At 40.4% G+C, this 15,160-nt stretch overlaps 1 protein-coding gene across 2 annotated transcripts; it reads left to right on the forward strand.

The window, feature by feature from the left end:
* Positions 1-1,639: 1,639 nt before the first annotated feature.
* On the forward strand, positions 1,640-8,602 carry adra1ab (adrenoceptor alpha 1Ab). 2 transcript variants are annotated; one of them, XM_030743020.1, is made up of 3 exons: positions 1,640-2,555; positions 8,148-8,169; positions 8,258-8,303. In XM_030743020.1, the coding sequence occupies exons 1-3, from the start codon at positions 1,640-1,642 to the stop codon at positions 8,301-8,303; spliced, it is 984 nt and encodes a 327-aa protein (XP_030598880.1). The 2 variants fall into 2 exon arrangements, with proteins under 2 accessions (XP_030598880.1, XP_030598879.1); XM_030743019.1 differs by having other exon boundaries at positions 8,148-8,602.
* Positions 8,603-15,160: the final 6,558 nt, after the last annotated feature.

Here is a 15,160-nt window from a genome sequence, read left to right on the forward strand (position 1 = left end):
AGATAACTGTGTGGCCTTGAGGCACGTGGCACACTGGTGATGAATGTAGGAATACCACATAGCATTGTAGATATCAGTAATCTCATTTCACCTACGTTGAATTGCTTCTGCTGCCTCGGGTCAATGTAAATATATTCCCTGTTTGACACCCTTCCACAATAACGATAGTCCTTAAACACTGGTGGGCTGAAGAAAAAATAATTTTAAAAAAGCAATCTCTTTGTGCAGACACGACACCATACTGAGAAATCGTATTACAACCAAAAATGTTTTCCAAATATCACTCTGTATAGTTTTTTTTTTTTTTTTTTCTGCTGAAACAATCCAAGATATGTTCTCACTACCTATATCAATTTCCCCTCTGGCCACTGATGCAGAAATCCCAGCATCGAGTGTTTATTTGGGTGAATTTTGTTCCGCCTAGCAGTGGGACGTGCAGCGAGCGAAATCCTTTGATCCCGCACGAACATGTGACAAGCATGACTCTTCTCTCTGAAGGCTTTATCGCGGCAGCTTTTTCATTCTATGCCTTGCTGGTGCTTATCTCCCTCACTGACATCCCTGATCTAAACCACATTCACTGTGAGCGGTACTGAGGGGGACTATCTGCGGCTGAAGCCTTCACTGGGGTAATATAGTGCCCTCCTCAAAGTTCAATTCTTGGCTTGGCATCTGGTAGATGAGTTAAAACCTTTATTGTAGACAGAAGACCTCTGAGGAAGCATCACAAGCTCTCTTTCTTCATTTATCTTCATGCTCTCTGAATGGTTATAATCTTCACCACCCTTACTTTTTAAGAACACTTCCTGTGTAAAGAGAGGTTGAGCTTTAATCAACCTGACAGCTTAAATAAAGGTTAACAAAACATCAGATATAAATAATGGGATGTTTTATGCATAGCAGCGTTTGCTTGCAGTCAAAAACAGGTACGCTGCACTGATTTTTGAATGGAAAGAAAATTGTGAATGCTCTGCTAAGGAGCACACTGTTTTCTCTACTGCAGCTGTAATAAAAGGGGAAGAATGTGCACATAAAGAGGCTGAAAGAGGCCGTTAAATGTTGTTTTTACCCTTTAATCATGGCCCGGTGATTATACTTAACAATTTTACATTTGATGTGCTCTGTCTTGCATCTTCTGTTTTGATTTGCTCCTACGCTGCCAAAAAGAGAATAGCACTTAAGCAGTAATGAGCCTGTTTTGGGGTATTTATAAAAGTCTAGGATTATGAATGTGTTGATAAATGCACTTCATCTCTTTTCTTGTTTTAACAGGTAAAGCATTTGCAATATGGCACAACATGACACCCCAAATCCGTCAGTGACTGCCACTTGAGCATTTGTCATTCTTATTAAGCTTTTCCAGACTAAATGTGGCAAACTGTGGCAGTGTTACTCTTCCAGCAGAAGACATTCTGCCAAGGAACCCTGGCCACATGATCACTGGAGTGCTGGCAAGAGCCACTGCACCTACAAATTAAATAGAAGAGCCATTTATGCAGATGTAAAAGCTTTTATCCTCTGCACTGGGAGGAGCGGAAGAAGGCAGAGGGTTGGAGCTGTGGTAATTAAAGAACAGATGTGGCATGAGTGTCATCAATTTGCAAGACACTTCACAGCTTAATGCACCCAACAGATTACAATGTTTCCTGCAGAGAACTTGAGTGTTTTTTCTGCAGCAGGTCGCTGTCCAAACTGCAGCTCCTCCATCCACCCAGAGGTAGATGTAGCCAAGGCAGTTGTTTTGGGGATAGTGCTGGTGGTTTTTCTAGTGTTTGGGGTCCTCGGCAACATCTTGGTCATCCTGTCTGTGTTATTCCACCACCACTGGCGCTCCGTGACACATTACTTCATTGCCAACCTGGCAGCAGCAGACCTCCTGCTCAGCTCTGCTGTCCTGCCCTTCTCCGCCACCTCAGAGGCTCTCGGCAGGTGGGTGTTTGGCCGCTCCTTCTGCAGCGTGTGGGCTGCTCTGGATGTCCTCTGCTGCACTGCCTCCATCCTCAGCCTGTGCGTGATTTCTATTGACCGTTACCTGGCTGTCAGCTACCCTCTGCGCTACCCTGCTATAGCTACCGGGCGGCGAGGCCTGACCGCAGTGGCTGCTCTCTGGGGACTCTCAGCAGCTATATCTGTTGGCCCTCTATTCGGCTGGAAAGAGCCCGACCCAGAGGATGAGACGGTGTGCCGTATTACAGAGGAACCTGGCTACGCCCTGTTCTCAGCCTTAGGATCTTTCTATATACCACTGGTCGTCATCCTGGCCATGTACTGTCGTGTATATACTGTGGCAAAGAGAGAGACCAAAACCCTCAGGAAAGGGAGGAAGGGAAAAGGGGTAGAGATGGAGGGGGTGATGCTGAGGATACACAGAGGGAACGCTGCTCAGACAGGAAAGCAGGAGGATGGCGAGGGGACCGCAATGCATAAACGCTCCTCCTTTTCCCTGCCAAGGCTGCTGAAGTTCTCAAGAGAAGAAAAAGCAGCCAAGACTCTTGGCATTGTTGTCGGCTGCTTCATTATGTGCTGGCTGCCGTTTTTCCTGGTTTTGCCCATCGGTAGGTACCTTCTTACCTCCTCTGCACTGAAGTTGACAAAGCTTCACTTTGTATCACTCGTGTTCTTTTTGGGTTCAAGGCACAAACCTATGCATCTGCTATTCTGAAAAAGAAATTAATCTTTTGTGATATACTCAAGGACATTTATTGATGTTTTAAATGGACATTCTATCATTCTTCTGATTCAAAAAATGTTACTTGGATAGCAGCAAATATATATTTATTATATTTATACAAGATACAAATAAATATTAGATAAAAAAAAATTAAGTTACTGCAGTAATGTCTTAGTGCACTCTCAGATCTATCTATCTATGCATCTTGACCTCAAAGGAGAATGTGGTTAAAGGTGCAGACGAGTTGATGTTCACTTTCAAAACCACTTTTATGTAAATGTGCCTGCGACAGATGTCTGAGTGGTGAAAACACAAAGAAAGAGCCTTGAAAATGTTCTGATTTTATTTTTCATTGCTGTACTAATCCTTCAGCAGCAAAAGAAAATGAAAATCAGACTAAAGATAATCAAACTAGAGAGTGATAAGTGATAACTGGGAGGCTTTAGCTTTAACAGAAAAACTTTAGTAAATGTATTCAGTGGGGCTATACCCCATTCAGTACACCACTGCAGCATGCCTGCCACCAATGCAAACAAACACTTCAAGAGAGAAACAGCAAGTCCCGTTACAAAGGCCCCTCCCACTTCAACAAATAACACTCCAGCAGTACTTTTACCTGTTATCCAAAAGACAATTATGAGCTAATCATAGAAAATAATTAGTAAACATAATAATAGAATGAAAATGATCACACACCTCCTCTTCCTATAAACCACACTTTTCACTATGAAGGGGGTCCAAAAGGGCAGGTTTAACAGTTTCTTGGTCCAAACCAGTGGAAGGTGAGACACTTAAAAAAAAAAGTCAGTCAGAATATTTTGTCACAGCCCCCCTGTTGGGGAATCTGAAGTCTGCTTATTATGAATTACTTTTGGAATTAATTTGCTTGTAAATGAGTTCCAGCCCGCTTCCCTTAGTCTGACAATAAGTGTATTGCTTTGGCTTTGATTGACAGGTTTCTTGGAACATTGTGATTACAAATATAATGATAAAATGTAACATTTACAAGCAGGAGATTTAATATGATTCATCTGATGGTGATATATTTTTTTTCTTTTAGAAAACTAATAATTTTAGCACTTTCACAGAAGCAAAATTAAATGATAAAATAACTATTGAGCATGAATTATTCAGCTTAAGTAGTCCATCTGTAGATAAGGGCCCTGGATAATGTGGAGAGGCTCACTGAAAGGTAAATGTCCGCTCAGTCAGATATCCTCAGCTTCACGTGTAATAAGTTTTTCCTACATTTTTTTTTTTCAAAGACGGTGACAGCGGTGATGCTATCACAGATGTAAGAGAGGACAGAGACCAACTGTTGTGAGGCTCTATCTAACAATCTTAATTGCTTCTGAAATAAGTCTTGCAGCTTGACTGATATAAGTGATTGCTGGAGTGGACCGGCATGTTTTTAAGAATAGCAGTCAGTCGGTATTTACCTCCCAGGTCACACATGGTGAGATTCATACTGAAAAATCTATTTGGCTACACAAACACTAATCTTATTGAAGGATGAAACCAGCTACGATAAGAGATGGGGGAGACGTGGATGAAACACATCATCTGGACAAATAATATAAGTGTTATCTTTTTCATTTTTGTTTCTTTGCAGTGTGTACATTCATAGCTCTCCATATTACTGACCCGAGGTATAATCCAAATGCAAACAAAAGGCCTTTTATTCTAAAGACTGGAAGTTCATGTCTTGGTTTAATGAACAAACAAGTCTTTATATGCTGGGATTAACACATCACAATAAATGTGCCCAAGTTATAGTATGACAAAACAATACCAACCCAAGGTCCAGATGATATTAAAGGTTTATTATTTAGTCATTAAGACCTTTTGATATGTTAATAATAAATAATGATGGATGGGTTATGGTTACATGTTTCATTTTCAGGCCCTCGCTGTCATGGCTTCCTGACATTTGAGAGTAGAGTCATTATTAATGTTAATAGAAACACATGCTTTTCCCTACAGTGACAAGTCAAAATGTCTGTTGCGAAAGAACATCTATTAATGAATAATTTGTTTCACTCAAAGCTACTCAACTGTGACAGATTTTTTTTGCTTACTGCTATTGGCTATCTGCTTGTAATATGGAAATACAATATTGAGGGGGTCTGCTCTATTGCAAGAAAAGACATAAAACTGTGATGGGCAGCTTTTAAACAGCTGCATCTGAAATTGTTTTTATCTTGTGCATGCATGTGTGTTTGCATCAGCGCCATCATGGTAAGATGTGATGCTCGTGACACTTTGCGCAGTGGGAACTACCACGTGCCAAAGTACTTTGGCAGGTGTCAGTATCTCTTTGGATTTTGTCAGTGTGATCATGTGGCAACCCTGCAGGGTCTCAATTCAGGTACACTGAATTTAAGGCATCATTTTGCTAGTGGTTGGAGGGAACCAGTAGCATCTGGATCATCTGGATCAAAACCAGCAGACAGATCAATTGATCAGGTGACTGGCAGACTTTAGCAATGACAAAAGCTATGTTACAATGACTAAAAACCTAAAACTAAGTCTTTAACAAGCAGCCCTGATGTAACGTAGCAGTTAGCTATGTAACTTTTGTGATTTAAAAGTTGTTCAGGCCTGAATCGTTTGTATAATATTGCTTGATGTTTAGTTCTATGAAAGCATCAAGCGAGATTTTTCTCCTTCCCTACTCTGCCTTGACTCTCCTGGCTGAGTTTCTCTGAAGCAACATCAAGAAATTCAATTACAAGCAACCAAACAGAACAAATAAACCGCCATATTGGAGCAGAAAAGGCTTCAAATGTGAGTTGAAATGGAAAGCAGCAAACTACTACAACCCCCACCCCAAACCTCATGAAAGCTATTATAGATAATAACTAGCATGAGGCTTAATGGGCTGTAATACCAGGAGGCATCCTCGTTCACCCTGTACCCACCTGAGGCAGCCAGTCACCGGGGGATAGTTATGCATTTCAATTGAGACAGACCTTCACAGCTCACAGCACAGTGCTCATTCAAGCTCTAAGGCAATGGTAGGCTGAGATTCACAGACTGAGGGTTTGAAAAACCAGAGTATTTTTTTTTTATTATTTATTTTGATTTATCCTGAGTGCTTGAGATCAAATGCCTGTTTTTTTTTTGCTAAACCACTTGGTCACCAGCCTTTCACAGCAGCTGCTACAAAAGCAACTATAAGGGCACTCAGGGAGCGTCCACCTCTGCCAAAGCTGATAGTCAGATCAAATGTTTGTTTGTTTTTTTGTGTTTTCAAAAATAATGAATGACATCATGAATGACAAACACAGAAGTCTAAGTAATACAACACCAAAGGAGTTAGATGCTCAAAAATTAAAGAAACAATTTGAGAAAACAATTTTTTTTTTTTTTTGCTGGATATCTGTACTGATATGGACTGGCTAATGTATTAGGAATGAAAGGATGCCAGATCAATTGACGGAAATGAGGCTTATCAACCTACAGAGGGCTTAATTCATAGACAACCTGAAAATCAAAGTGAAAAAAATGATGTGGCAGGTTAGTCCATTTTTGTCGAAATTTAATTGCAGCAACTCAAAATGGTACTCAGTCGTTTGTAGGGGCTTGTATGCATTCCTGACAATATCAGAGCATGCCCCTAATGAGGTGATTCCTATGGGAGTCACTTCCCTCCCAGATCTGGACCAGGGCATCACTGAGAGCCTGGACAGTCTGAGGTGCAACCTGGTGGCATTAGATGGACTGAAATATAATGTCCCAGAGGTGTTCTACTGGATTTAGGTCAAGTGAGTGTGGGGGCCAGTCAATGGGACCAATTCCATCATCCTCCAGTGCCTACATATTCTCAAGGCCATGCCTGAGGCCAGGCATTGTCATGCACAAAGAGGAACCCAGGACCCACTGCACAGCAGAGAGTCTGACAATGGGTACAAGGTTATCATCTCGATACCTAGTGGCAGTCAGGGTGCCATTGCTTAGCCTGCAGAGTTCTGTACATCCCTCCATGGATATGTCTCCCCAGACCATCACTGACCCACCACCAAACCTGTCACATGTGCGCAGGGTGAACCTGCTTATCTGTGAGAAGCACAGGGCACCAGTGGTGGATCTGCCAATTCTGGCATTCTATGACAAATGCCAATTGAGGCTCCATGCTGCAGTGAGCACAGGGTCCACTAGAGGATATTGGATCCTCAGGCCACCCTCATGAAGTCTGTTTCTGATTGTTGATTGTTGCAGTTTGACATTCATATCAATGGCCTGTTGGAGGTCATTTTGTAGGACTCTGGCAGCGCTCCTCCTGTTTCTCCTTGCACAAAGGAGCAGATACCACTCCTGCTGATGGGTTAAGGACCTTCTGTGGGCCTGCCAGCTCTCCTAGTGGAACTGCCTGGCTCCTAGAATCTCCTCCATGCTCTTGAGTCTGTGCTGGGAGACACAGCACTGGCACATATTGAAGTGCATTCCTGGAGGAGTTGGACAACCTGTGCAACCTCTGTTGGGCCCAGGTATTGCCTCACACTACCGACACTGACCTTAACTAAATGCAAAACTAGTGAAAAATTAGTCAAAGATGAGGAGGGAAAAAATGTCACTGGCCTCCACATGTGAAATCATTCCTGTTTTGAGGGTGTCTCATTGTTGACCCTGTGTCCAGTCACAAGCAATCACACCACCCACACCCCTAAATTTAGCTATTAATAAAAACTGTGTTCTGTGCTGTGAAGTTTTGCGTTTTAACTTGGGAATCCATGGGGACTGATTTGCCTTTGGAGCCAGTCTCACTGGAGAAGCTGCAGTTTTTGGTACATCGGTACATTGGACTTGTTTCTGTGCTTTGGAGGCCGCAGCTTGGTCTAATTACAATTTGAAAAAAAAATATTACCACGAAACAATCAAAATGAAACTAAAAAGCAACTGAAAATTAAATAAATAAATAATAAAATTAATGTAAGCTTTAAAAGAATGGGTAAAGAAATAATCTACTCTGCAGGATTGCACTCCTCTGTATGCCTCCCTCATCCATGCAGATTTGTCTATTTAGCCTATTTGTCAGTCACTTGATGTTGGCTAAAGCCAATACAAAGAATAGCCCCAAAATTTACCCATTTCATAAATTTAGCACCTTTTTAGCATCAGTATAGTTATCACACTTACTAATGTGAAGCTAGGCTTGTTTTCCTTCTAGGATGCCATTGTAAATCATTCATTTTTTTTTTTTTTAAGGAACCAGTCAAAATCATCCACTTGGGAAATTATATATTTATAAAGCTGGAAACACAAATTGTCAAGCTGATAGAAAAAATTGCTGTTTTCATAACTTTCTGGCATGCATTGAAAACCTGTAAAGTTAAAGTTAGATAAATGTTTAACCTTGCCATATCTATGGGCTTTCAATTTCTGCCTTTATCGTGGATCTTGAGTTATTATTGGTCTTATCAGTGTGCTTTTGGATTCATGTTCTCATTTGAGCTTCTTTCTGCATCTTTGCCAGGATCCATCTTCCCATCCTATAAGCCTCCTGAAACCATCTTTAAAATAACCTTCTGGCTGGGTTACCTCAACAGCTGCATTAACCCCATTATCTACCCGTGCTTTAGCCAGGAGTTCAAGAAAGCCTTCCACAGCGTGCTGCGTGGGCAGTGCCTGAGAACCGGTGTGCCGACTACTTCTCAACCGCAAGGACACATCGCTGCCCAGGCCTCCAGTCCAGGCCCGGTCCAAGACCCTGTCACACTTTCTTCCTGGACCTGCTGTAGGGTACTGTCGACCTCATCCTCATCTGTCAGTGGTCTAGACCAATCTCACAGTGCGCAAGTCCAGAGCAAGAGTCTGCTGAAGGCATGGTGTTTCTCAGCGAGTCAAACTCCAATACCAGAGACGGCCTCCACTCACAGATCTGCTAAGGTCTTACACCTTTCCCTTGGCATTTCAGGAGAGGCTGTTTGACAGTTTTAACTTGTACAGCTATGTAAAACCTTCACATATAATTATATTTCACAGAGGTATCAGAGTGCAGGTACACCCAACAATGGCTTCAGCTGTTGATGCTGCCTCGTCAAATGAAATATCTTTTGGAGAGTGAGTAAGTAATACTTGTATACATACACAACAGCCACTACTGAGCAGCACTTGAACGGAGCATTAAATGTCAAAATTTTCAAGAGGAGCTTTTCAGTTATGAGCAAGTAGAGGTCTGTGAATGCCCAGCGAGAGAATTTTGGAACAGATGCAATCCTCTTTGGGTTGAGAATGCCAGTTAAAAGCCCTTTTGGCAGGTATGGACAATAGGATAGAAAGTATAACCATCCCTGCATGCCAAGGAATAAACGAGATAACATACATCTTTGGAAATACTATTGTCAAAGAACTCTGGAGGCATGATTTCTTTAAACATTAGTGGTATTTCTTCAGATTGCACAAAAACCCTTAAGGGCGAGATACTCAAAAGTCATGAAAATAATTTGTATTCAGTGAAAGGTCTGAGAAAGTGAAAGGAGGGTGTGTATTGCATGTGTGACCTTTGCTTTAAAGAGATGAAACACTTTCCTAAAAGAAAAAAGTTTAAAAATTAAGGTACATCAGTTTTCAAGTGGGTATTGGGTAAGAGGAGGACATCTTCACAGCACAGTTTACAAATCTGAAGTTGAAGGGTTTTTGCTTTTGTTGGGGTTCAATCAGCTTTCAGTGTCTTACACCACAGCTTGTGTGAATACTGTCTCCTGCCAGTGTAGCGCTTCGACACTGTGTTTAACTCGAGCAGTGGAAAATATCCTGGTTATTTAAAACTGATGCATGAGCATTCAAAACTGCAATGATTCTTCTTGTCTGTAAGCTGCATCCATGTTTTCTGTGCAGAAGGACTCTAAGCTCACTTGCACCCAGGCCTGATGTGCATTATTATCTCCTTAAAAAGAGGCTATGGCTAACATAAAAAGACATTTGCCTGCTTATATATCCAGCGGAGCAACACTATCCACTAAAACATGTTTTGCTGTCCACCCGATGAATGAAAATCTAACAGTAACTCTCATTTTAGCTGCATTTTCCTGTCTAATAAATCTGAACTGATACAGCCCTTTAGCAAATACATCACAAAGTAGACTCGGGTATGCATCTTCGTGAGCCAATTAAATTTTAGTTCCTGGTGCCACAATTAAGTGAAATCAATTTTATACAGCTCAAATGCAATTTGAGACATAAGTGGCAGCTACGTTACCATTCTTGATTCAGTGTTACAGAGTGAGAAAATGCAAAGAAAAGTGTGTGGGAGAATGCAGCTGTTTTAACGATTCGCCTGCATTTATTTAGGAGCATCGTACAGCTTACTGCTAGTGTAAAAAAAAGAAGAAGAAGAAAAATATCTAATGATTGTGTTGTTTACTGATCCAAATTACTGATTAAATTATTGATGTTATATCTTTGGCAGAGGAGGAAAGCTTCCCTTCTCTAACAGAGTGAAAAAGTGTTTTCCTAAACCAAAGCAGAGCTAGTTATTAAATTATTAAATCCAAAATGACCCCAAGCTCTGCCTCTCATTGATGAACTGTTTGCCAGGCACACTGCTATCATGATCAAGTTTCACTTTTTATTTAATTGACCTACAAAATTCAGAACTGATTCAGAAGGACAGAGGACAGGAATCCAGATCCAGATCTTATGAATGAATGAACTCCACCACCACTATTACCAGAAACCCATGTGGGACTGCAGGGTATTCACCACTGTGATTTAAAAAATAATCAATTGTCACAAAAATCTTATCATTTGAGGCTGGACATGGTTGGGATCCAGTTAACCCAATATCACCCACCACTACCAAAGGAGGTGGACAAAATAGGAAAGTAGTGAAGAAGGGGATTTACTAGAAATGCACTGAATGCCGTTTTCTTGGCTGGTTCCAATTTTCTTTTTCTGTCCAAACAAAAATAAACTTTTCTTTAGTGTAAAATGTTATTGTTAAATTATTAAACTACAGTAAGTTACAGAATCTTCTGTCACTTAAACAACAGAAAAAAGTACAAATAATTAACTGAAAATGACACACTGTTCCAGCCACCTTCACCCAGCACATTTTACATTACCAAACAAAAGCAGGCACATCAGAGTTACACAACAAAACAAATGTCAGGTACTTACAGCATTTTCTAGCTAAACAAACTCTTTACACAGTTAAGATCAGAGGTTTCCATGCACTCATCATGAGCATGAATGTCATGGTAATTTGGGGTTTTTAATGATTTCTTTTTCCAAGGTGGAACGATTGCACAGCATACATCTTTAATAACTATAAAAAACAAGAATTGGGTGCGTAGTCCACAAATTTGCAATAGAGTTGAGGTCAGGCTTTGAGAAGGTCATTTTTTTTTTCCTGAAGACATTGGCTCATCCATGTGGGCAGCTGCAAATGTCAGTGAAGATTGAAGGTGTTGATTTTGGAGCAGGGGCTTCTATCTTGGTCACACCCTCTCAGTCCATGGTGATGTAAAACTGGCTTGACTGTGGACAGAGGGGCTGCTTGTTCCAGCAGTTTCCAGTTCAGGAGCCTTGGGCTCCTGGGCCAATTTCCTCTGAACTGAGGGTGACAATTATTCTTGCAGACCTTGGCAAAGAGGTTACATATCTGAATAACTTAATAATGTACAACTGAACTGATGATCTTGGAATCTGCAGTTGTTTAGAAATGGCTTTCCAACTTCTGTAAATCTACAATTCTCCTTCTTAGAGCTTCACCGAATTTGTTGGATTTTTACAGTCGTTTGAGTATTGGTCAATCCAATGAGTCCTGTCAAACAAATCTATTTTAGAGTGGCAAAGAGAAACTACCAGTTTTTAAAATCAATGATCATTTATGAGAAGTTAATAGGCCTTGATCTCGTTAGGTTCTACAGTGTCTTTTATCTTCAGCACCACTTAATAAAAGGTTTGAGCGTATGTATACTTTTGACCCTCTGTGGATTAGAGAAAATCCTAAATAAATTCAACTTAAAGTCATTAAAGATGTATGCTGTACAAACATTCCACCCTGGAAAAAGAACAGTTTCAAATAAATCATTAAAGCCAAAATAACCATGACACGCCCACGATGAGAGTGCGTAAACTGACCGCAACTGTAAATTCACCAGATAACAGGACATCGACCCTTTTCTCTTTTTCACTCATCTCGAGTTTCCTTTCACCCGCTTTGATCCTTTTGCTTAAATCGAGCCTGTGGCTCGTGGTGGCTCTGAGCTCTGGGTAGCTTTAGCTTTATCCACTTTGCCTTTATTAGCTTTTTAAAATGTCCATTTTAAAGAAGTTCACCGGGGTGAAGCTGATTTAAATGATTAAGAGGACCTGGCCAGTCGACCAGTGCATCTAAAGTGTTTGATCACTACTGCATTAACTCTAGACAAATATTATTATTATTATTGTTTAACAAAAAAAAAGGTTGTAAGCTTTATGATGACACATGCCAATGCTATCCTCTCATCAGTACTTGAAACTGTTATTATTTTGTATGAGATCAATAACTGAAACTTTACAGTGGGTAGATTTTATTGTAGGCTAATTGAACTGCATTGCATTACTGGCACTGAAATAACTTCTGTGTCTGTGATGTTTGAACCCACTCTGTGTCTATAATGAAATTAAGTTTAATTTTGTTTATTAACAAAAAAATAAAAACAGCCCATTCACACTGGAAACCTTTTACAACCAAACTCATTGCATTCTTGTGTCAAGATATGTGACTTTTTCCTTACAAACAATGTCATGAGCATTGATTCATAACTGTGAAAAGATGTTTGGGTGTCTTATCTCCTCTAAGAAGTTGTCTTTTTTTTAAACTATAAATCCTTGGCTTCCTTCTGTTATAAGTTGTTTTTCTTCACAGTGCTCAGATTAAAAGGCGTTTTCCCACCCTACAGACATCGTAGCAGGGATGAATACCTGAAATGAGCTTATCTGCGAAAAGCAGACTGTAGGAAGAATTCCCAGAAGACAAGTGATTTGTCATTTTACAATAACCTAAGGTCTAGCTACAATAAGATGAGTTTCTTTCATCGTGCTGTGCTCTCAAGGATTTCTACTGTATATCTCTGTTTAAACTCCAGCAGCTCTCATTTCCAACAGCAGCATAAACATGGAAGATTTATTTTTATCTCCATGGCTCCTTCTCCTGTTTCATTGTGAAACCAACCTACACAGTCCATCCTTGGCTTTTTCTGTTTGGTTTAAATTCACATCTATTGAAAAGGAGAACAGAAACTTTAAAAAATAATGACATGACACAATATCACTGCAAGAGGGGGCACTCAGAGGGAGAATCATCACACCACTCCTTTCGGGGTGAGTGCACATTCATGCCCAAGTGATTTGTGTCCATCCATGTGTGTGTACCAGCATTTATGCGCACTGTAGGGAGTTTTCTGTGCACGTGTGTGTGTGAAGAGCAGCGTCGTCTGCTTCCGTCAGTTCCAACGTTATTTATGGAAATAAATGCATCGCATTCCGATTAAACATTCACCTCTCGTTTTCAAAAAGGAGCAAAGGATTCAAAGAGTGTTGCAGCAGCTGTCATATCTAAGCAAACAGTGTTGTGATGAATGGATCCAGGCTTCCATTGGGGAAGAGACGAGCTTTAACCTAATCAGTTGACTTAGCAAAGTGATGTTTCATTACACAGTGTGATCATGATTAATAATGTTGAGCAGTGAAGCACAGCAGAAGACTAGAATTGTAACTTCGGGAAGTCAAAGGTGCTTCATTTGCAATGAAGAAAGTACCGTTTGTGTTAGAAGACTTCCCAAAAACTTCTTCTGAAAGTCGTCTGTTCTTGACTTCTGCCGAGTCACTGAGCGTAAATATGAAATTTTCATTAGACTCTCAAAAGCATTCCCACTGAATACATAGCTTATAAAGCATGAGGGGAAAGTATGGAAAAGTTTGCACAGCTCCAAATCCAACTAAATTGAAAAACTCTCATATCCGAAATATACTCAGGTGTGCTGTGTGCACTGAGGTTTGTGCAGACGTGTGGAAATGAGTAACTTACTTGCGAATGCAATCACCGGCACAAGGTTTGCTGTTAAAGTTGCCAGAATTCCTCGGTGTGTTGTTTAGTTAAATAATTTCTGTTCATTGAATGTTTAGATATACTCTGCAACACAGAAGGTGACGAATTCTGCCTGCCAGCAGAAATTAAATTGGGACTTTTTTTTTTTTTTAATGTCTCCCTGAATTATATGTTACAAGTTGCTAGTAGGTTTTGGCCAAAAGTCAAATGTTATGCTAAATTTTCTTCCTGTACCAGATGTTACCATTTACTTGGAGTTGGAGGATTGCATAGCAGCTGCCCGGATAACTGAATGAGAAACTGCTCTGCAGCTTTATTGTTGGGCCATAAGGATGTCATGTCCTTTCATCTTATCCAATTTTGGGAGGTGTATTCTGGTTTGAGTCCTAAAATTAAGATCTCAAATAGCCGGAAAAATAATCAAAGTGGACGTGAAAGGACAGTTGCTGTAATGAGCCCACATGTCGTCGCCAGCTGTGCATTGCATTCATCAGGTAAACAAACGCTGCATAACTCAAAGCGAATGCTCATATTGTTTTAGTCTATATGAATCATAAATTTGCTTTGAAGTTTCTTGATTAGTACAACTTAATAATGCAGCCTAAAAAGCCAGGGTAACTGTGTCAGTGAGAGTTTTCCATCATTTATTCAACTTGCGTTAACGTGATTGTGGTACTGCATGAGGACAGTAAGAATGACAGATGGGTTCGAGCTACAGGTGGGATCACATCAGAGATAAGCTCTGAGTTCTTTCTTGTTTGCAATGGTGATGAACATGTTAACAGACAAGAGCAACCAGGAATCTCTGTGGATAACGACGACAATGTGATCTATAATGAGAGTAGGGAAAAGGTAGAAGAGAGCCTGGAGAGGTATGCTCTGGAGAGAAGAGGAATGAAAGTCAGTAGAAGTCGAGACAGACCACATGTGTGTAAAAAAAAAAGAGAGACAGGTCTAACAATGAAGGTGCAAGGAATAGAGGTTTAAATACCTGGGATCAACCATCCAAATTAATGGAGAGTGCACAAGAGAGGTGAAGAACAAAGTGCGGGCGGTGCGAGGTGGAGTGGAGAGTAAAAAGCATGTAACTGACAGTGTTACCCAAGTGTATGAGTCAGAACATCAACATTAGTTAAAATCTGAATAGAATATTGATGATGATGATCTGAAGAAAAATTTATCATCAACTGTGCTTCACTGCAAGCTCTGGCCACTGGACTGCACAGTGAAGCTGCTAAAACCTGCTGAAGTATTATGGTACACAATTTAATCTCTTCATCCTTAAAGTTACAGAAAGATTTTTTTTAAATTATATGGCTGAAAAATATCAAGTATGCATCTGTATGCATCTTTCTGGGTGACATCTCTTAAAAAGCATTCATCCAATCCGCTTCAACTTTGTTTTGCTGGAATGTAATGAAATGGAAATTTCATGGCATGTGAACTTTTGC

This window comes from Archocentrus centrarchus, chromosome 12 (genome assembly GCF_007364275.1).
Source record: "Archocentrus centrarchus isolate MPI-CPG fArcCen1 chromosome 12, fArcCen1, whole genome shotgun sequence".
NCBI lineage: Eukaryota > Metazoa > Chordata > Actinopteri > Cichliformes > Cichlidae > Archocentrus > Archocentrus centrarchus.